This window comes from Dasypus novemcinctus, chromosome 23, assembly GCF_030445035.2.
Source record: "Dasypus novemcinctus isolate mDasNov1 chromosome 23, mDasNov1.1.hap2, whole genome shotgun sequence".
NCBI lineage: Eukaryota > Metazoa > Chordata > Mammalia > Cingulata > Dasypodidae > Dasypus > Dasypus novemcinctus.
This window is the reverse complement of record NC_080695.1, coordinates 30,602,598-30,624,163: the sequence shown is the minus strand read 5'-3', so window position 1 is coordinate 30,624,163 and position 21,566 is coordinate 30,602,598. Positions and strand designations below refer to the sequence as shown.

General features: G+C 57.4%; 1 protein-coding gene across 1 annotated transcript in view; it reads right to left on the bottom strand.

The window, feature by feature from the left end:
• Window positions 1-14,540, bottom strand: part of GSG1L (GSG1 like) — a 260,072-nt gene extending 245,532 nt beyond the window's left edge. Inside the window, exon 1 of the mRNA XM_058286151.2 lies at window positions 14,187-14,540. Within this exon, the coding sequence (XP_058142134.1) occupies window positions 14,187-14,523 (337 nt within the window). The 5' untranslated portion in view covers window positions 14,524-14,540. The remainder of the gene's footprint in view (window positions 1-14,186) is intronic.
• Window positions 14,541-21,566: the final 7,026 nt, after the last annotated feature.

The following is a 21,566-nucleotide window of genomic DNA, read 5'->3' as shown; positions in this document are numbered from 1 at the left end:
ATAACAAGGCACAAGTTAGGTGGGATCTTACAGCCACTGGGAGGACTGTGGCTTTACTCCCAGACTGCAATGGGGCCACCGGTGGGTTTGAGCAGGGGAGGGGCGCGACCCGAGGGGAAGCAGGACCCCTCCAGCACTCTGGGGGAGCCAGGGGAAGCAGGAAGACCAGTGAGGACGGCGTGGGTGTTGTGCGGGCGAGAGGTGAGAGAGCTCAGCCCAGGGCTGCAGAGGAGATGGGGAGCTGCTGGAGCCTGGGATTGGCTGAGGAGCCATCAGGACTTGCTGATGGACTGAATGTTGGGAGTGAGAGAGCCAGCAGAGTCAGAGACGACACCAAACAGGAACGGCGGCGCTGTCAGTAACGGAGCCTGAATCTGCCAGAGGCGCAGGGGTGAGGTGTGGCGCCCATCTCGCGCTGTCACCAACCTTCCCAGCTCGCCCTGACCAATGAAATGCAGGCAGCACGGAGGTGGCTTTCAGAACCAGTGTGCTACCCACTTCGTCCCCTTTCCTGCCTCCCTAGCCATGGAAACCTCAAGATGAGCCCCCTTTATCTGGGTGCCCCAGATGAGGACAGCATGGAACAGCGCCCCCAGTTGATGCCCCATGGACACTGCCTGTGAGCGAGAAATAAACCAGGATTATTTGAAACCCCCAGATTTGTGGATTGTTACAGCAGCATAACCCAGCCTGTCCTGACTAATGAGGACAGAAGACCTGGTGGTTAGTTGGGGACTTGTTCATCCAAGATGCCTGTTGGACCTCCAAGAGATATCAGCTGAGGAGAGACACTGTGACTCGGTGTGGGAGGCTCCTGCTCCCCTCCCCCACCCACATTCCCTCCTCTGAGCTTCTTCCAGGACCACCCAGAAGAGCCCTCTCCAGGATGCGTGGGACAAGGGTGGCGGCGAGAGCGCAGGGGGCAGACAGCGTGGCCTGTGGCATCCAAGAGGATGGGGAGGGGGGTTGCAGCTTCCTCCCTCCCCTCTTCCAGAACTTCATTCTCTAGAGAAAAAGGAATGGAGAAAAGCCGAGAAGGAGAGCGACAGACCTGGACAGCGGGGAGTGGTGGCTTCACAAGTGCACCCCAGCGGGGGCGGGGGCACAGATCCAGTTGGCTTGTGCAGAGCTGCCTCCCACATACTGATTTTACTTAGATTGTAAATGACTAGTAAAAATAGCACATTTTCCTAAGATGCTTTTATTATTCTATTCATACTTTACATAAGACATTGTTATTACTTGAGAAAGTTTGGGGAGGGGCTAATGAGCTGTGATGGACCAAAGCCCCTCCGCGCCCCAACACCGTACGCACCCACTGCCGCCAATGAGGCAGGGAGGAAAAGGGCGGGGGAGGGCCGCCAGGGAGGGGTCGCCCACGGCCCAGGTGCGGGCTGCCCCGCCTCCCCACCTGCGGGCTGGGCCCGCCCCCTCGGGGGGCTGAGGGCGGAGCCGCCGGCCTGCCCCGCCCCGCGCCCGCTCCTGCCGGGGACGCCGCCCCGCTGGAAAAGAGCGAGGCGCGAGGGGGCCATCTGTGCGCCTCCCGCCTCCCCCGGTTTATTTCAGGCTCCCTCACTCGCCTCTCTCCTCTCCGGCAACTCAGGCACGCTCTCTCCCTGCGCGTGTGCGCGCGGGCGTGCGCGTGCACGCACCCCTGTGCGGGTGTGCGCCCGTGTGTGAGTGTGCAAGCGTGCATGCATGTGCGTGTGAGTGGGCGCGTGTCTCTCTGTCTCCCTCTGTCTGTTTCTCTCTCTGTATCTCCATCTCTGCGTGTGTGCCTCTTTGTCCCTCTGTCCCTCCGTGCCTGGCACCGCCTCTCCCCTCCTACCCTCCGCCTCTCCCTCTCGCTCTGTTAGGTTTCACCCTCTCTGTCCCTCTTCCACTGTCTCCTTTGGGAATCCCTCTGCCTCTTCCTCTGTGTCCTCGCCCGTTCCGGGTGTCTCTCTCCCTCTGTCTCTTGCACACGTTCTTTTCACATCAGCCTCCTCTCCCCCCCCACCCTGCCCCATTGCGGCTCTGCCCCACTCCCTGGCCACACCGGGCCTGCCACAGCCCCCGCTCCCTGCCCCCTCCCTCCTCCAGCCTAAACATCGCCTTCCCGGCAGCTCTGCTTCCAGAAGCTGGAGCACTGACCCCTCCTTCCTGGCCCCATGAGCAGAACCCTGCATCTTACAGTCAAGTTATCCCAAAGGGAGTGGAGGCAGCCTGGCTCTCTTTCACACCTGTCCAACACCTGGGCTGTGAGCCAACATTTCCCCCAACTAGAAGCCAGGAACCGAGTTCAGTTTCCGTTGTATTAATTTCTGTAGGCAGTGCACAATTTCCACGCAGGGATTTTGGCCTCCCAGCACTAACAAATACAAAGCAACCAGCACTCCAACTCCCATTACCCCCACTTTTCAGATGAGGAAAACTGAGAGCTGCCACGTCCTCTGAGAACCCGAAAGAAAAAAAACTCCAGCTCGCTCTGTTCTGAACTGCTGCCTTCACCAGCTCAAGCCCACCCAGAGGATACCTTCAGGACCCTCAAGAACCTGACGAGGGGGGAGCAGATATAGTATGAGAGGTCCTGGTTCAATCCCCAGTACCTCCAAAAAAAAAAAAAAAGAACCTGCCAAGGCCTCGGTTCCGTCTGTGGTGACGTCCCCTGTCCACCTCTGACTGGGACCTGGGGAGCCCCCAGGAAAGCCCCTTCCTGACCCTGCCACTTTCTCCCTTATCCCCTCCCCTAGCACAGCCAACCTGCTCCCTGCCCCCAATAGTCTTCAATGGCTCACTTCTCAAAACCACACTTAATTTTATTTTCTAATGGATTCAATCATCTTTATTAGCCTATGGATGTTAACATTTTGTACATTACATCTAGTTGTCTTCCGAAAGAGATCTACTTTAGAACATCCTATTAATAGTAAAAAGCCAAGGAAGATGGCAAAACTTCACCCTAACATTTTAATAACCTCTGGACAAGGCAAACTAGAAAGTCCATCACTTTACATGCATTTAAGAGTAGTGTTCCAAAATAAAATAACTAGGAAGCTGCTACATTTTGAAACAGGGGAAGAAAAAAATTCCATCTTGGTCTTTTTCTCGTGTTCCAGCAAACTACACTTGCATTTAATAGAAACAATGATATTGATATTTTTAAAAATGGTCTGCTTTTGAAATTTCTGAACTTCAATACAAATGAGAATAAAATAGTAGTACTGGAGTCTTTGGGGAGGCCAAGAGCTGGCAGCTCCATTCGTCAGTGTAGCTGAGCCTCCTTCTCCATAACCAGTTCCGTGCATAAGGGTGAGGCCCACTGGGTCGAGGGGTCACGGTACCCCCAGGAGGTGGAGTAGAGCCTGGTCTTGGTTGAGAGGCTCTGGGTTGGCTCGGAGCAGTTCCACGTTGTGAAGTCGGGGCCACAGTAGAATTAGTAGGCTGAGAGGCTTGGGGGTATATGCTGGTGGAGGATAATTGCTTACCTGATGGTACAGTGGCGGGAGAGCAGGCAGCTGCTGAGGGCGGCAAGAAGAGGCAGGAGCTGGGGCCTGGGACGCTGGTTGCTGGCCATAGCCTGGGCCTGCTGAGGTTGGAGGGATCCAGTCTGCTGACCGTAGCCTGTTGTGTTGGCGTCCCTGGACAGTCTCCTGGAGGGCATGGGGTGGCCCTGAAACTTGATCATCCCTTAAGCCAAACACGTGACATTTTTATTGACTTCATCTTGGTTTTTCAAAGGATCGAAGGCTGACACACTTGCAGCCATAAGTCAAGTAGACTGCTTTCCAGAAGAATCAGAAGCTGCAGGCTTGTCTTCCCTACCAGCAACAGTATAGTTTTCAGGAATACTAGCGGGAGGTGCTGGTTCTCTAGGTGGTTCCAAGCAATCAATAAGTGATTAACTTTATTTTGAAGTTCTCAGTTCTTGATGGAGATATTTCTCCTGGCTTGATTCAAGGGGCCTTAGTTGGCCAATAACAAAGAATGTCAGTTTCAGTATTCTCCTACACTGACTTGCAAAGGAAAGATCAGAATTATCAAAAATTATTATAAGAGCTCCACCTTCATCTAGATACTTTATTGTAACTTCATCATTACTCAGCTTTCCTCTGAAATCTCGTTGGCTCATTAGCACTAATTCATCATAAGTAATATCTTCACCATGAATGGGAATTCACCAAATAGCCTCCTCAAGTGGCGCTCTGATGGTTAGCTTCCCACTTAGGTCCAACTGTCCGCTCACGGGGAGCTCCAGGATGCTCTGTGTAGACAACTCTAGATAAAGATGGCTGGCTGAGGCTGCTGCTGTCGCCTCCCGTGGGTCTCCACTGGCAGGGCCGGTGTGAGGCCACCACTGGAGCCGGGCTTTGGGACATCAGGGCCTTAATTTTATTTTGCACATTCCAAGGTAACATCCTCGGGTGGCAAGACACTGGGTACCAGCTCTCCTATCCAAATGGATTCCACCTCTTACTAAGCACCCACAGCGCCCCGGCGCCCAGGGGTACCAGGGTGGAGAAGCTAAACACCATCTCTTCTCCACTCCGCAGGTGCTTACTTTAGATTGGGAGAGGCGAAGAATAAACACAGAGAGAAATAAACAAGGTCATTTCAGAGGTGACACATGCTGTGAAGAAACGGAGCTTTGGGATGAGAGAGCAGCCAGGGCTGGGGCTCAGGGAGGGTCTACAGATATGATAGCTATGCTCGGACAGAAAAGGAGCTCCCCACATTGGGAGGAAGGGAATTGCAGGCAGATGGGGCCACCAAGAGCAAAGGCCTGGAGGTGGGAAATGAACTTGGCATGGCCTAGGAACTTCAGGGAGGCCAGCAAGGCAGAGCAGTGAGTAGAAGGTGGTCCAAGGAGAGGTCAAAAGAGTAGGCAGGGGCTAGACCAAGAAAAAGGCTGGAAGTCGGGGGCCCTGGGCAGTATCTCTGTTCTGCCCCAATATCTTCTGCACAGCTCTGTGCCAGCCTGGCCCACTCTGGCCTCATTCCCCAGATGCAGAAGGAAACATGGGATCTAGAACACTTGTGCCCAAGCCTGGTTGTACCTCAGAAGCCACTGGGGAGCTGGTTAGAAATACAGATTCTTAGGCCCTACCCTAGACCCACCAAGCCAGGGCCAAGGGCCAAGCCCTGGGAATCTGTATTTGCACAAGCTCCCCCCAGATGGTTCTGCAGCATAGTCAAGTTTGGGAAATATCAGATGTGGTGTGGTTTCCACATCAGGAAATTATAGGCCAAATTATGTGTTTGCAAGGAGAGGGAGATGCACTTCTTGGGGATGAAGGTCTGTGGCTTTACCCCACCATCACAGCATGCTCCACAGCACCAAACACTTAAGAACCTCTGAACTCAGGCACGGCTGAATTGTCTTGGCTAAAGACTGAGGATGGAGGGAGTGGCCACACAGTCAGTTCCCAGATTTGCCCATGTTGTAGAAGTAGGGGCATCTGTTGTTCTTAACTGGTGAGTATCTGTCTTTCCCTTTGTGGGACCAGCCACCAGTCTTAAGAAACTGCCTGTGGTAGAGTGATTGCATTACAGGCCCCAATTCTTCACCATTCCCTGTAGCCACACCCTGGGTCCACTCTGACTCTCGGCTCAGCCATGTGATTTGCTTTGGCTAATGGGATGTCAGCAAATGGGATATAAGCAGAGGCACTTGCACACTTGGACTTGCTCTGCCTTTTTACATATGCCACCATCATGAGAACATGCCTCAGTTAGCCCATCAGAGGATAAGAGACACATGGTCCAGTTGTCCCCATCACCCCAGCCAACAGCCATCAACCAGCAGACATGTGAGTGAACCCAGACCAACCTCATCTAAATCAGTGGCCCACAGAATCATGAACTGAATGGACATTTGCTAATGTGTGCTACAGAAGTTTTGTTGATTTGTTACACAGCATGATTAAGGCAATAGCTAACTGTTACTCCCCCCTCCTTCCACCCTCAGGCCACATGGTTCAGAGGGAGTTGTCTTTATCACCTGTCCCAGGGGTGGGCATGTGACAATCCATCCCCTTTGGCCACACTGATTGGTTCAGGGGTGGGGCCATAATCCTAGTACAGCCAATAAGAGTCTGTCCTGCAAATTTTGATTGAACCTTGGGGAGGAGAATCTCTCTTTTTTACTACAGTTACTAGAGGGATTAGAGGTAAATGCAAAGTTTTCAAAGATTTCAGAGATTCTGCCTGAGAACAAAGCTAACGCAGACAAAGGCAGAGCTCAGAGACGGAAAGAGACAACACTGCCTGATCCAGCCACTTGGTCACTGGCAATGGAAAGGGACCTGTCTAAAAAGGTTGTCTGCTTTGGGGTTGTCTGCCCAAGACCCTGTCTCTAAATTCCACTCCCCACCTGCCCACAGGATTGGGTTGTGTAATCCTACACCTCTCTCCCTGACCAGAGCCCACTGGACTAGCCATGGCCACCGGACCCAGGCCATCCTATCAGATTCTTTTTCAAGACTGTGACTCCACAGAGGCGGAAACTGGGGGCTGGGGACTGAATCATGCTAATAGCAGAGCTCTGGCCTAGACAGCCAAACTGCCTGGGCAAGGATCTACCCACCCTTCAGAAGAGTTCGATTTTGGCTTGCAGACTGGTTCTTTTTCCTCTTCTTTTTTTTTTTTCATTGAATTAGTTGCCAAATGTAACAATCCAAAATTGTCATAGAAAAACCTGGAGTTTTGACAAAATGGACAACTTGGCACCCCTGGGGCCACCCTCCTGCATGCCAGCAGCTGAGCAGCAGCTGCCCCTTTAGACAAGGTAGATGCCCCTCAGCTTCCCCCAGTGCCTCCAGACCCTCTTAAGGTCACTCTCTTAGGCGTCCAGCCTGGCCCCCCATAAATTTTAGTTGGTGGCCCTGAACCTGAAGGAGGGCCTATCAACTCCAGCAGCAGGCGCTCCCGTGCGCCTGCCTCTGTGCCCCAAGGGCTGGCCATCACCTTTGCCCAGAGCAGCAGCGTCCTCGCAGTAAACTGCCCCCTTTTGTTCTTATTTGGGCTCAAGCCTGTCTGTGTCATCTGGGACCCAAAGAGCTTTACCCCCACAGTCCCACAGACAGCTCAGAGCAGCATGACATCCCCACAAGATGGCCCTGAGTCTGGCACCCCCAAAATTTAAACGCCCTCAGTGAACTCCTCCAGCTCCTCCATGTCCCCTGAAATAGCTCTTCTTGGGAGCAGGCCAAAAGAGGGAGGAGACAAGAAAGGACGCCCTACCAGACCAAGTTAACGCCAGCAAGAGTACCATGCGCGGGGCCTCTCACTGCACGCAGAAGTCCCCAGACGTTCCGAGAATTCCAAACGCATCCAACAGCTCCTTATTGCACCCTTCCCACCTGCCAGCCTCGTCTCGGTTCTGGGAAGTGGCATTGCCTGATAGAGAGACACCCCGCCCTCACAGAGTGGACGTTCTAGTAGGAGAATCAATGAGCGTGACGGGTAGCAGGTAAGACAGCAGTGAGAGCAATAAGGAAAATAAAGTAAGAGGGAGGTGATCTGACTTCAGTTTAGCAGGACCTCCGGCTACTGGACGGAGGAGACACACGAGCTCTGTCTTCACCCACAGGCCGCCACGACAGAGCCATTCATTGGGGTGGCTTCAACACTGGGCATTGATTGGCCTTGGCTTTGAGGCTAGCAGAAGTCCAAAACCGAGCCTCAGCAAGGCGATGCTTTCTCCCCAAAGTCTGTCACATCTGGTGCTGGCGCAGCTCCTGGGCTCGTAGCCCTGCCAAGCATCACACAGCAGCGTCCTCTCCTTTCTCTTCCGGGTTCCGTCGACTTCTGGCTTCCTGCTCCTCCCTGTGACTTTCTCTGGTAGGTCTGAGTTTCTTCTGCTTATGAAGGACTCCAGTAATGGGCCAGAGGCCCACCTTAGCCCACCTTCACGACGTCCTCTTTACCACGGTTCAGACCCACGGCAAGGGGGTTGAGACCAAGAACTCGTGTTTGGAGGGCACAAAATTCACCCAACCACAGGGTCTAAGGGCAAAAGCACGGAGACCAGAGGAGGCTACTGCTATGGTCCAGGCAAGAGCTGCCAGGCAACAGGTGGGTGGCAGCGGTGGAGCTGGGAGGACGTGGTCCAGCCGGGGCTGAATCTTGAGGAAGAGCTGGCAGGATCTGCCAATGGCTCACATGCTGGCAGGAGAGAGGCATCAAGGAGGACTCTGAGCTTGGGGGTCTAGCACCTGAAAAAGGGGGTGTAAGGGGTAAGGAGCTGAAGTGGGGCAGGTGGGACAGCTGCAGGTTCCCCCAGCGGGCAGTGGCCAGGGGCCTAGGAGCCTGGGCCCAGGGAGGACTGCTCTGCCAGGTTTTGGAGAAAAGCCATAAGTTCGGATGCTTCTGGGAAGGGTCCTGATCTTTAAATGCTGGCAACTTATTCCAAGACACTGCGGACACTTGGGGGGGGCAGAAGGGGGGTGCAAATAAAACAGGCAGCCAGTCCAGATCTTACCCACGGGCCACCCAGTTTGCAGTCTCTGGCACAAGGGTCAGGCTATAGCAAACGCCTTTGTTGAGTGTTTGCTGGGTGAGGCAGAGTGCACCCCAAGTTATCTGGTTTAACCCATGATGCTGTCATGAGGCAAATGTTAGCATCCTCATGCCCCAGCCAAGGAAACAGGTTCAGAGAGGGCAAGTCCTTACCAAAGCCACACAGCAAGTGAGGGTGGCACAGGGACCACAGCCCAGGCAGCCAGACCCCAAATCCTATGGTCCTGAGGTCAGGGCTCTGCTGCCTCCATCACCCAGACAAAAAACAAACCCATCCTCATTTGACACACGAGGAAAGAAAAGTCCAAAGCAAGCAGGAGTGTGACTTTTCCCATGTAAACTGGCATCAGAGCTGACCTTGAACCCGAGGCTCATGACCCCTGGTGCAGTGCTCTTTCCAGTGAGGTGGTGTCAGAGGTGCCTGAAGGAATCGGGTTGGGGGATTTAGGGGTGGGGGAAGCAGTAGAGCTCAGTGGCACAGCAGGCAAGAGCCCAGCTCTGCCACCCACCTGCTGTACATCCTTGGGCAAGTCACTTCACCTCTCTGTGCCTCCATTTTTCTCATCTGGAAAATGGGACCAACCATGGCACCCCCGTCCTGTTAGGGAGAGGAAATGAGGACACCCTTGGGAAGGTCTTAGAACGACACCTTTCAAAGCTCGAATCTTCGCCCATCAGCTACCCCTGTATGTGAAGCCATCACTCTTCCCACATCCTCGGAAGTGCTGGAACACACCCCCCACACCCTGGCTGGGGACCTCACGTGTTGCACCTCATATTCGTGAAAACGGAGCAGTGTAGTTTAGGGCCTGGGCAGAAGAGCCAGGGGTTTCCGTAGAAAAGAAGCCCGAGAGGTGAGTGGAGGGCAGCTGGGGGCTGTCCCCTCCTGCATGACAGTGACCTGCCACTCCTGCACAGTACTCCCGTGTGCACACAGGAGGGCACAGGTGGGAGCCCCTGTCGGCCCCCTGCCTCACTGCACCGTACAAAGAAACTTGGGTAAAGAACCAGATGGAGGGAGCGACTGTGATAACAGCCAACATTCATTCCACAAGCACCTACTATGTGCTGCCTTCTGGGCCCTGGGACCCAGCAGTGAACAAACCAGATTGTCACACCCGCCTTCACAGAGCTGACGGACGTCCACAAACCAGCAGGTCTCAGGTAGGTAAGGACGATGGTGGTAAGTGCTATGGGGGGAAATAAAGCAGGAAAGCAGGGGGATGGAGAAAGGGGCTGGGGTCAGTTCTGTACCAGGTGGTCTGGCAGGCTCACTGAGCGCCACTGCAGGAAATGGTCTTGGTGGCTATTGGGGGAGGGGCCTTCCAGGCAGAGGGAACAGCCAGTGCAAAGGCCCTGAGGTCAGACACACCTAGAGTGTTGCGGGCCAGGGTGGCGGGACTGTGGTGACTGAGGGAGGGGAGAAGGAGAGGAGGTCTGAGGGGGGCGGGGGCAAGGGAGGGGGCCGAAGGCTGCCAGCCACCTGGGGCCTGGTGGGTCACAGCAAGGACTCAGCCTCGACTCCGGGTGGGGTCAAGAGGCATGGGGGGGGTGCTGGGCAGAGGACTCAGGCCCAGGGGCTGACGCTGGTGGAGAAGGGACGGAGGGGCAATGGCAGGAGCACCGGGACGAGAGGCCAGGCTGCGGAGGCCAGGCGGGAGGCGTTCCGCTCAGACCAGGCCTCCACGCTTCCCTGCGCTCGCTCACGGGATCCACGCCGCGGGCAGGCACTAGCAGCTCCGATCCCCCACGACAGGGCAGCCAGCGAGCCTCCTGCCCGAAGCCACGCTGCGAGTTAGAGGCCGCGCAGCCAAGCTTCCGGCCTTCAGGGACAGCACGGCCCGCTCCATCTGTCCTACCCCGGAGGAGCAGTTCTAGAATCCAGAGCCCACACGTGCTGCTCTCCCAGGGTCCCTGGGGCCGCCTGCCGGCCCACCGCCATCTGGGTCTCGAGGCCCCCAAGCTCGGGTCACGCCCGACTCTCCTGTCTGCCCTGTCCACCCCCAACCCACCGCCGAGACCCGGGCCCCAGGCCCCTTCCTCGCTCTGGACCCCCCCCCCCAGCTTTCCTCTCAAGCCATCTTCAAGCCATGGCCCATCAAGTGCCCCAATCACCTGTTTCCTCCGGCTCAGAAACAGACAGGATAAAGCCTTGCGCAGGGCCTCAGGCCCTGGAACCCCACCTGGGCCCCGCACTGGCACAAGCCACCCTGCCTGTCGCACCGCCCCCTCCCTCTCCATACCCTCCCCACACCCACCTCCCTCCCTCCTCCAGGCCTGAGCTTGCGCATCTGCAGGCACCCAATCCCTCAGGAGCCTCCAGAGCGGAAGAGCCGTCCCGTTGGCACTAAGGGCTGGGAGGATCGTCAAGGCCACGCTTTCCCTTCAGCCTGTGCGCAAGGTTTGCTGCTCCTTCTTGGAGGAAAGAGAAAAGGCTTCTTTGTGCAGGGTCTGGTGAAAGTCTGTCAGTTCTGGAGCAGGCTGCGGTTTTCTTTGTGCACGCGGTGGGTTTTCAGCGTCGGGGAAGAGGGCTGATTAGATTTCCCGGGGCCTGCCCAGAGTGGAGAGAGGTTTTCCTGAGCACAGAAAGAAATGACAGAGCAGGCCTGGGCGAGCAAGAAGCGCCCAGGAGGGAAAGACTCTGCCGGGGCTTCGGGGCCGGGAAAGGAAGTTTGTCCTCAGTGTTCTTGGGGATGGAGAGAGAGAAGCGCAGGATTTTGTTAGAGAGTTTGTTGGGGTGTTGGGTTTTTTTTCCCCCCAAGTAAAAAAATATAAATCACAGAAGAAAGGTTGTCATGACAACAAAAGTTCGATACCAGGTACTTCCTGTCACCGTTTCGGCTGAATTTGAGCCCTGTGTGGTCAGCTGGCTCAGATCTCCCAAATTTCTCAGCAGCGGTGAGACAGGGCTGCTAACTATTTTCCAAGCTGCCAGGGAGAAAAAGTGTGATTTTTCTGGGAGGGGCAATCTCTAGTCAACAGTGATGGAGAGCAAAAAGAAATCTGAGGGTCTCTTTTTTTTTTTCCAGATGAGCCAGCCATGTGTGTTTTCACCACCAGGGTGCGGGTGGGGGTGGGAATGAGGGTCCCATCTCATGGGTCTGATGCCAGGCTCCCCCAGATTGTCCCCTTCCCTGGCCCCCTACCTGCATCCTTCTCTCCTTGTGTTACTTCACTCTGACTCCTTTCTGCCACTGAGAAGACAGTTCAGACTCCCTCGTGCTGAGAGGCCCTAGGCGAATCTCGCCCTCTCTGTGCCTCCAGGTCCTCCTCTGAGAAGTGGGCACCCTGGGGGTCCCTGACTCTAAGCTGGCGGCTAGGCGTCATCAAGACCTGGCCGGTGAAAAGTTCTGACGAGGACTGGGTATGCTGCATGCTCAATAAATGTCAGCCGCCACTTGTTGTTCAAAAGTAAGAATTAATACTTTTTTGTAAATACTCAGGCTCAAAATTCCTGTGTCAAGCCCCAGATGAGCTACAGGGAAGTGATATACAAGAGTCAGGCCTGTGACGGTGTGGGGGAGGTCAGAAGAGCTCTCCAGCAGAGCAGAGGCGCGGGTGACTAGCCCGGGACAGGACATCACATGGGCACTGCGAGCGGGACGCAGCACAGGGCTTTTAAGTGTGTGCAGAAAGGAGGGGCAAGGAGGCCGTGTTTCTTCGCTAAAGAGAAAATGTGGCAAGAGGGGGCGTAGCATGTCCTGAGTGCTTGGTCTCCCGAGCCTGAGATGTCTTCCTGAACTGAGAGAACGATGGGGAGACCCCCCCACCCTTCTAGCCTGACGGCAGTAGATGTCCCCCCACAACAGGGCATGAGGGAGGGAGGTTAGGGCTGGGTGGCGTGGACGCTTGAAGGAGGAAGAGAATTTCAGCCAAGAGGCCCTCGAGGTTTAAAAAAGAAAAGAAAAGGAAAAGAAGAGTTTCTTTTTAAATTACATCCCCAGGTGAAAAGTCAAGTCCTGAGTGGACGGCAGAAACGAGCCTGATGGGGTGAAGTATTTCAGGCACAGGACCCTATTCAAACACGGTGCGTCTCCAGCCAGGGCCGGCTTCATTCAGCTGCCCACAGTCACAGGAAAGTTCTATCAAGCACCCCCAGAGGCAAGACCGGGCAGGCGGCGCCCTGGGAGACCTCGGATTCCTCGCCCCAAGGCCTCACCCAACACTTAATCGGCAAATACCTGCTGAAGACCTACTGCATTCCAGACACGACCCAGAGGCCGGGCACACGGCAGGGACAAGAGCCCTGCCCTCACAGAGGAGAGGGACAGCCTGTGAGCAGAGGCGGACGCTAAGCCAACGACCAAAGACGTGCCCCAGAAAATAGCAGGTGGGACCAAGTGCCTCGAAGGAGAGGGAGAAGGAGCGGGAGACCCTGCCTCTGCACGGGGTCCTCCCTGCAGAGGGCCCAGCCTTGGGAAGCGGGCAGGGAGGTGCCACTGGGGCTTAGCCGTGCAGGGAAAGGCGTGGGAAAGGGGCTTTGGCCGCGAGGAAACGGCTAGTGCGAGGCCTGGAGCGACTCCTCGGGTCCATTTCATGTCTTCTCCCCACGGCCCTTTAAACCAGTGGGGCCGCCAGGGCCAGACTGGAAGGCCTGGCCAAGACAACGGGCACGTGGGCGCCTGCTCCTGCTCGTGAGTCCCCGGCACACCGCTCCAGAGCTGTGTGTGTTCCGAGGAGATTTAACCTTGGGGAAAGAGGTCAGTGGCTCGGCAGGTCCCCACACCTGGACTTGGAGCAACACCTCTCTGGGAGGATCGCAGATGTGCTTGGCATCTGGCCCGACCACCCCTGAGCCCTGCCAAGCCCGGCTGCCTGATCCTGGGGCGCTCCCTCTTGCCCTGTGCCTTCCACCGCCCAGGAAGGGGTGGTCTGCCTTTGGGAGACTCGGGGCTCCCCAGCCCCAGTTCTGGTGGGAGGCTCCTGCTGCCAGCTACGCCCTCCCAGACTCCCCCACCCGGAGCTCGCCAAGCTGCCCCTGCTTCCCCGCTTGCCTGTTTCCCACACGCCCGTATCCTCTCCGGGGAGGAGGGCTCCCTGGCTTCTGGCAATGCTGGTGCCCCTGGGCGGGACCCGCTCCCCGGGAACCCACGGGACCGGCCCCACTCCCGTGCTTCCCAAGCCCGGTCTGCGAGTGGTTTGGGCGCGTTGAGGATGGGGGGTGGGGGGGAGACCGACTCCCTCGGCTCCGGGAGCTGGGGGTCTGCGGCGGGAGGGGCGCCCAGCACAGCTCGTAGCCACAGTGTCCCCGAGGGGAGGGACCGGCGGGGGGGTGGCATCTAACGCCCAGCGAAAGCCAAAGGGGAGGGGGCGAGCATGGAGAGGAGTTCAGGCGCGGGAAGGAACGCGCGCCCTCCGGCCCGCCACTCGGGTGGGTGCCCGGGACACGCGCCTCCCCAGGGCGCGGCCACGTCCCCACAGCCGCCCGGTGTTCGGAACGGCCAGGAGCTCCGGCCCGGACCTTTCCACGGCGGCGCGTCCCAAAAGCCGAACATTCTGGCCCCGGACCTGCCCAAGGCGTGCTCCGCGCGCGATCCGGGCCACCCGCCCTGGAAGCGCCGGCCGCGGGGCCTCGGCGGCGGCGCCGACCCCTCGCTCTGCCCGGAGCGGGCGCGGGGCTCGGGGCCGCGGGGCGCGCGCAGCCCCCGGGGAAGCGCGAGCGGAGCCCGCCGCGGCCGCTCACTCACCGCGCCCGCCGAGCTCCTCCTCGCACGAGTACCAGATGCCGGTGTGGAAATTCCTGAAGAGGAAGCGGTCGTCGCCCGTCTCCCAGCTGTAGAGCGCGCCGCCAGGGGGGCCGTTCCCCGCGGCGGCGGCGGCGGCGGGGGCGGCCGTGGCGTTGGCCGTGGCGTTGGCGCCCGAGTTGGGGCAGTTGGCGCGCCCGCCCTGGCCGCAGTCGGGCTTGGGCACCCGCTGCGTGCCCTGGCACCAGTGCGTGGTGAGGAAGGCGGTGGTGGCGAAGAGCAGCGCCAGCAGGTTCAGGGCCACGGCCAGGAGCGCTCGGCCGCGGCGGCTCGTCTTCATGCCGCCCGCGCCGCCGGGACCGCGCCGCCGGGGAGCTCCGCGCGCGAAGTTGGCAGCCGGCGCCCCGCGTCAGCGGCCGCTGCCCGCCGCGCCCCGGGGCTCGGGCGCCTGCGATCGGCGGCGGCGGCGGACGCGGCGCTGGCCCATGGTCCCCCCCTCGGGTGGGAGCGCGGGGGGCGCAGGCGGCGGCGGCGGAGGGGCTCCCGTGCACCCCGAGCGCGGAGCGCGAGTGCACCTCTGCGAGGAGCCGCCGGCGCCTGGCAGCGGCCACGGCGCAGGGACGCGCGCCCCTCCGCGGGGAGACACCTGCAGGCGGCCGGCGACACTGTTCCGGCGCCCGCCCGCACAGGGAGAGGGGGCGCCCCACGCCGGGCGCGGGCGGGGGCACGCGGAGGGAGGGGACGCCCCCTAGAGAGACCTGCAGCCGCCGGAGGAGCCCAGGCGGGCGCTCCCAGAGAAAAGAGGCTCCCCGCGGGGCGCATGGGGCCGCATGAACGGCCGGGAGAGGGCAGCCCGCGCGAGACCTGGAGAAGGCTTGCCCGGGGGAGGACAAGGGCAGAAGCCTGTTCTGGCTCCCCGACAGGGACAAGGAACAGCAGGACCCCTTCCCCCAAAACTGGACCCCAAGTAAGTCTGGAGAGAATTCCCCCGAAAGATCTGAGCTGCACAGCCTGTGGGACAGGCAGGGACTGCCCAGGAGGGGTGCCCTGACGAGAGTGCAGAGTGGAAGGGGCTGACCCCCCTGTGCTTCCCCTGGGGTCCCCCCATGGGGACTGGGATTATATGAGCCAGCAGGAAGGGTCCTGCCGACACTGCAGTCACCTGGGGCTCCCCATCATGAGCCTGGAAGAGCAGGAAGGGTGGCCAAGAGGTGCCCCATACACGATGCCAAGCACGGAGTATGACAGGTGCGGTTTCCCACACGGCACATGCCCACCTGAGATCCTGAACAGCGTGGCCCAAGAAGGCCCATGCTGGACACACAGCTGCTGTAGCCACCAGTCAGGGGTGTCCCACAGGCACTGCCAGCCCAGAGCTTCTAAGAATTCAAATGTGTTCACAAAAAAAAAAACATTTTTTTTTTAAGTTGGAAGATATTCATCAACCCTGCAGAGAGAATCTTCATAATGAGAAAAGAAATCAACAATCAATTCCTTAATTAGGAGCTCTTTGGGATGGGAGTGGGGGCAAAGTGGTCAAGCACACTGAATTTGGGGTCAGGCAAATCTGGGGCTTGGCTAGCTGTGTGGCCTTGAACAAGTCAGTTAACCTCTCTGACCCTCATTCCCATATCTGCAAAAAGAAGAAATCATGCCTGTAAAAAAGCATTTAGCTCACAGGAGGCACTCAATAAATACTAGCCACTATTATTGACATCTCCACCAACATCACTTGACGAAACTTGGACAAAGCTTTTCAGGATGTCTGTGTGCAAGGGGCTTGCCCCATCCCACCTCTGCTCTGTGTTCCCTGAACTCCCTTCCCACTGCCTGGTGCCCGGCGCCCAGAGGCCCAGAGTGGGCCCTGTTAACTGCAGGCTGATTGCAAGAGCTGATTTGAATTCCGCCAAGCCGAGAACTGCTCTGACACCTCCCAGCTCACATGGTAGCAGGGCTGGCAGAATTCAAGGTTAAGGGGTTATGAATTGCCCTATTGCAGTTGTCAGCCGTGGCTAAGCTGCCCCCGGGGCAGGTGAGAGCACAGCTTGGTGGGCAGCGTCCCTGGCGGGAACCCACATGACAAGAAGCAGGGGTCCCCAGGCTTGCGTATGAGAGCCCTTTCCCTGCCCAACTCTTTTTAGAGGAGGAATCGCCAGGCAATTATGGTGGCATTGAAGGTCCCATTCACAGAGAAAATATGTCCTGGCCAACCAGCTGCCAGGAATTCAGTGTTACTGGGAAGCAATCACCATCACATGAGTGAAAACTAGTACTCGTTAAAAACTAGCCCCCAGATGTGTGTGTGCTATGGCACTTCTTTGGGCTTGAGGCAGTGGTTGGGGGGCACGTGGGCAGGCTGGGGGGTGCCGTTCTGGGTGCACAAAACAGAGAGGTCTCTAGATCGCACCCTCTTAAAGATCCAGAGGAAGCAGAGAGGTTTGCCGTTTCCAGCGAAGACACCCACCGCTCACTCTCTGGGCACCCACTCTGCCTAGGGGAGAAGAGAGTCCATGGACAAAGTCCATGAGTAAATTGTATGCCGAGCATGTTAGAGCTCTTAGGGGATGAGGGCTAGAGAGGAAAACAGAGGGAGAAGGAAGACAGGGAATGGGGTAGGAGGTTGTGATTTTAAGCCTGGAAGACCTCACTGAGCAGGTGGCATTTGAGCAGACTTGGAGGAGGCTGGGAGCCGCCGCCAGGCTTTCCGAGGAAAGGAAGTTCCCTGCAGAGGGAACAGCCAGTGCAGAAGCTCTGAGGCAGGAGCCTGCCTGGCCCTTCGGGTGAATGACTGAGCAGTCTGGGAAGGAGGACCAGAGAAGGGAACGACGTCGGGGACACGATGTGGGCAGAGAGGACGGGGACAATCCACTAGGTCTGGGCAGACCATTTGAAGGGTCTGGCATTTACTCTGAGCGATCGGAAGCCTGGGGAGTTCTGCAAGGGAGGGGAATGCTCTGACTTAGGGTAGAACAGGTCCCTTGGGCAGCTGGGTTAAGAAGGGTGGAAGCAGGTAAGTGAATCCAGGTGAGCGAGGCGGGCGGCTCAGGCCAGGGTGGCAGCAAGGACAGGAGAGATGCTGGACCTGTTACAGCAGGATTCATTCAAGAGCAGATGTGGGGTGTGAGAAAGGTGACCCCCAAGTGTTTGGTCAGCACCCCTGCAAGGACAGAGCTGCCATTTGCCAAGATGGGAAAGCTTGGGAGGAGCAGATTTGGTGGGTGCAGATCAGATCAGAAGCCTGACAGGCGGTGCTGGGCCTTACGCTAGAGCTGAAGATGTGGGCAAAGGGGTGGGAATTCCGCTGCTTTACATGTCTATATACGTTCCCTAAAGTGAATCCAGACTCATTAGCAAGTCCCTTGGATAGACGGCTCTTACTGTTCCCAAACAGTGGTACAGTGGGAATTACCTCGTGCTGGATGGAGGAGGTGGTAGGAAGTCAGAAATGTGGGTGCAAGTCCCAGGTTCCCTCCTCGCCAGCCAAAAGGCTCCAGTCTCCCTGGCCTCCCCCCCCCCACCCCCGAACCCCTTGCCTCAGCCCATCATGCCTCTGCTTAAACCTTCTCCCAGTGCTCCCGTCGCCTGCCCCGAGGGCAAGTCTAAATGCCTGCGTGTGCCACCACAGGTCCTCCGGAATGGGCTTCTCCCACTCCCCAGCCGCTGGCCCCCTCCCACTGCCCCCACGCAAAGCTGCAGGCCCTCCAGACCACTTCACAGCCCTGGCTGCCCCCACCGCCAGCCTCGGCAGCCCCCCTCCCTTGCTCTCTTACCCTGGATCCTTCCGAGTGCCACCTCCAACAGCAGGGCCTTCCCTGACCCCCACCGCCCACCGCCCCCACTACTGTCACCCCCTCCTCTGATCTCTGACGTCGGCATACCTGCTCTGACTTGGGAGGTCTGTCTTCATATCTGTTACCCTGGAGTGGGGGCCCCTCAAGGGACCCCACTGGCAGCCTGCAAGTCACATTAGGCCGACAGACGTGGAGTTTCACAGGGTGACATATTTTCATGACTTGCCAACATTCAAGAATCATGAGATTTCACTTGAAAACCCAGACCTCCAGTTTCTCCTGCAAGATCAAATTACAGGCCACCACTGGGCCTGGCGACCACCGACAAACGTCCCCCATCGGGGGACATGTGCTCCAAAGGGCCCCTAGTCAGCCCTCCCTACACTCCCACCATCACAGACCCCTGTCGGGCCCTGGGGGCCTTTGGATCTGAGAACCTGGAATCCAGGCCCAAAGCACTTTAGACAAAACCAGTCTTCAGTGTTAAAAGTCAGGAGGAGGACTATCCTTGGGAGGCGGAAGAGCGAGTGGGAGGGGCCGGGGGACTTTGGGGGGCTGGTCACATGGGTCAGTTCCGTGGTTGGGAACTGCGCACTTTTTTGTATTCAACAAAATCCGTCTCCCCCAAAATTGTTGCCACTAATCAAGAAATTCATACTTTTCAGGAATATGATTATGCTTTGAAGGACCATGTCCCAAGTGCATTTCACTTCTGACTTTTCCTTGGAATCAACTGTCACGAGGACATTCAGTAGCATCTGGGCTCTCTGTGTCACTTCCTGTTTCCTAAATCTTCACAATAGAGTTTGGGAAACCAGAGCAACCCCATCTCCAGGCCCTTCTAACTGCAGCGAGGGAGCAGCCCATTTCCCGTCCCGGGGGAGGTTTTAAAGCGCTGGCTCCCGGGTCTCTGAACCTGAAGGCCCTCTCTCCTCCCCTGGTTGAAGACGCCGCTCCAGCCGGGAAAGCGGCCTGGCGGTGCTGGGGTCTTCCCAGGCCTCTGGCCAGGGGCAGGGGCCCTCCAGCTCTTTGCAGGGGAGAAGCCCCAGGGGCAGCTTCTCCTCAAGAAGGAGCGACTTCTTTAGGAAGTGTCCCCAGAACTCCTTGCTCCCTTTGAAGCCGGCATTTCCACCCTTTGTTGTCTCTTGTGTTCTCACGTGTTTCCTGGGCCCTTCCTCTGTTTGCGCTTCATGTGGCATTTGGTGACCAAGGCACGCAGGGTCCCTGCCCACATGCTGGAGGGGGAGACAATCACAAACCATCATCAATTCGGGCATTTCTGTGATGAAACATGAGGTGCGGAAGGAAACAGGGGTGAGGGGGCACAAAGGGGGGCCTCACTGAGAGGGGTATTTGAGCCAGGAAGGAAAGAGGACCGGGTTGTGGGCGGGAAGGGCACATGCAGGCTAGGCCTCGGCTGCTCCCCTCTCTCAGAGCCTTGGTTTTTTCACCTGTATAAAGGGTGGGACAGCGCATCACCGGGTGTGAGCGTCCTCACCAGGGGAGTGGATCCCCCCATGCGCCTCCATCCCGTCCTTCTGGAGAGTTGCCCCCATTTGACAGCTGAGGAAACCGAGGCAGCTCGGAGAGCAGCGGTCAACTGTCCAGCACCGAGCCTGTCTGGGGGAAGGACAGGGCGCACGTGGGCAGCGGCGGTGCGCGGGGGTGGGGGGCCTCGGATGCCGGCCAAGGGCTTCGGTTGGACCACGAGGGATGGGGGGACCGAGCGGGACACGCCCAGGGCTGTGGTTCTGGCGCGTCTTCCTGGGGGCCGCGGGGCCAGGGGAGGGGAGGGGAGGGGAGGAGCCTTGGGGTTGTGTTAGGAGGTTCCTGCCGTGATCCCCGCTGCACGCGGAAGGAGCCCCAAACTCCTTCCCCCGAATCCCACTGTGCGAGCACTCGAGGAATCTGCTCCAAAGCGCTCCCAGCCCTGCGGAAAGCGCCGATCGGCTCTGGCTCCGACGCCCCGGGCAGGAGGGAGAGGAGCCGGGCCTGGAGAGAAGGCGCAGGTGGGCGCGGGCTCCGGGCGATGGCCCGCGGCCCGGGGGGCGCACCAGCGGCTGGAGCGCTCTGGCCACAGGTCAGGGGAGAGCTCAACGAGCTGGAGCGGCCACGAAACACGATGAGAAAGACACGCCTCACGTCGCAGGCGGTGACTGTTATTTGGCACCACCTGCCTGTCAGGCTCTCTGGCCAAAGGTATAACTGCGCCCTCGTGGAATTCTCAAAGCTCTGCTTTACGTGGGAGGAGCGGAGGCTCGGGAAGGAGCAGGGCCGGGACTCGAGCCCAGGGCTGCCCTGGCTGCCCTCGGCCTGCCATGCCATGTCTCTCCGTTGTCTTCACATTAATCAGGTGTCCAGGCTAAAGCCCCGCCGCTCAAAATGAGCCTGGGGAGCCCCTGGCTTACCCCAGTCCCGATGGGAGAACAGGGAAGGTTGGGAAGAAACAGGTGTCACCGGAACCAGCCCTTCTTGGGCGGATTTCTGATTTTTCCAAGCTGTTGTTTGCTTCCCTCTGCTGCCCCCTAGGGGCCGTAAGCAAGACAGCCCGCCTTGCTGACCAGGGCAGGGAGACAGCCCCCTCCCATCCACCCACCCCCAAAAAGCTAAGACTGCCAGGGAGAGGGAGTCCCGGTTAGGAGCAGGGGTCTCCAACTTGGTAAAAGTATTTATAAATTACATAATGGGTGCACAAATATATTATGAACAGTGTAAAACATATATTAAAACTAGAAATCTTTAAGGACATAAAGATGAGATAAACTTTTTTAATTTATCATTTTATTTACTAACAGTACAATAAACCTTTTGACATTCTTTAAAATATTCCTCATAATGTTGTTTTGGGGGGTTTTTGGGGTTTTTAACTGGCAATGCCACTGGATGTGCCTTTTTTTTCCCAAAAGCATGGGTTAAATACTTACCCTGCAGCAATTTCGAGGTTATTTCCATACTTGGTTTGAATGGTTGTTGGGGCTGAAAACAAATGCTTCCCCAAAAATTCATAAGTCCAAACTGGAAAAGAACCTTATGGGCTATGTTTCCTAATTATCAATACTCATATTTTAATCCCATTCCCAATATGGAACCACTTTAGGTGTAATTTGGCTAATAAATGACCATCTTCTCTGATGTCCTTCATTTAGTCTTGCAAAGAAATCAGAAGACTGGTAAACAAATAGCTTCAAAAGCCCCTAAGGGAAGCAGATGTGGCTCAAATGATAGAGCGTCCGCCTACCATACGGAGGGTCTAGGGTTCAAACCCAGGGCCTCCTGGCCCGTGTGGTGAGCTGGCCCATGTGCAGAGCTGCTGCGCGCAAGGAGTGCCGTGCCATGCAGGGATGTTCCCCGCATAGGGGAGCCCTACGCACAAGGAGTGTGCCCCTCAGGGAGAGCCGCCCTGCGCAAAAAGCGCACCCCACCTAGGAGTGGTGCCGCGCACACGGAGAGCTGATGCAGCAAGATGACACAACAAAAAAGAAACAGATTCCCAGTGCCACTGACAAGAACACAAGTGGACACAGAAGAATATACAGAAAATGGACACAAGAGAGCAGACAACAGGGGTGGGCGGGGGGAATAAATAAAAATA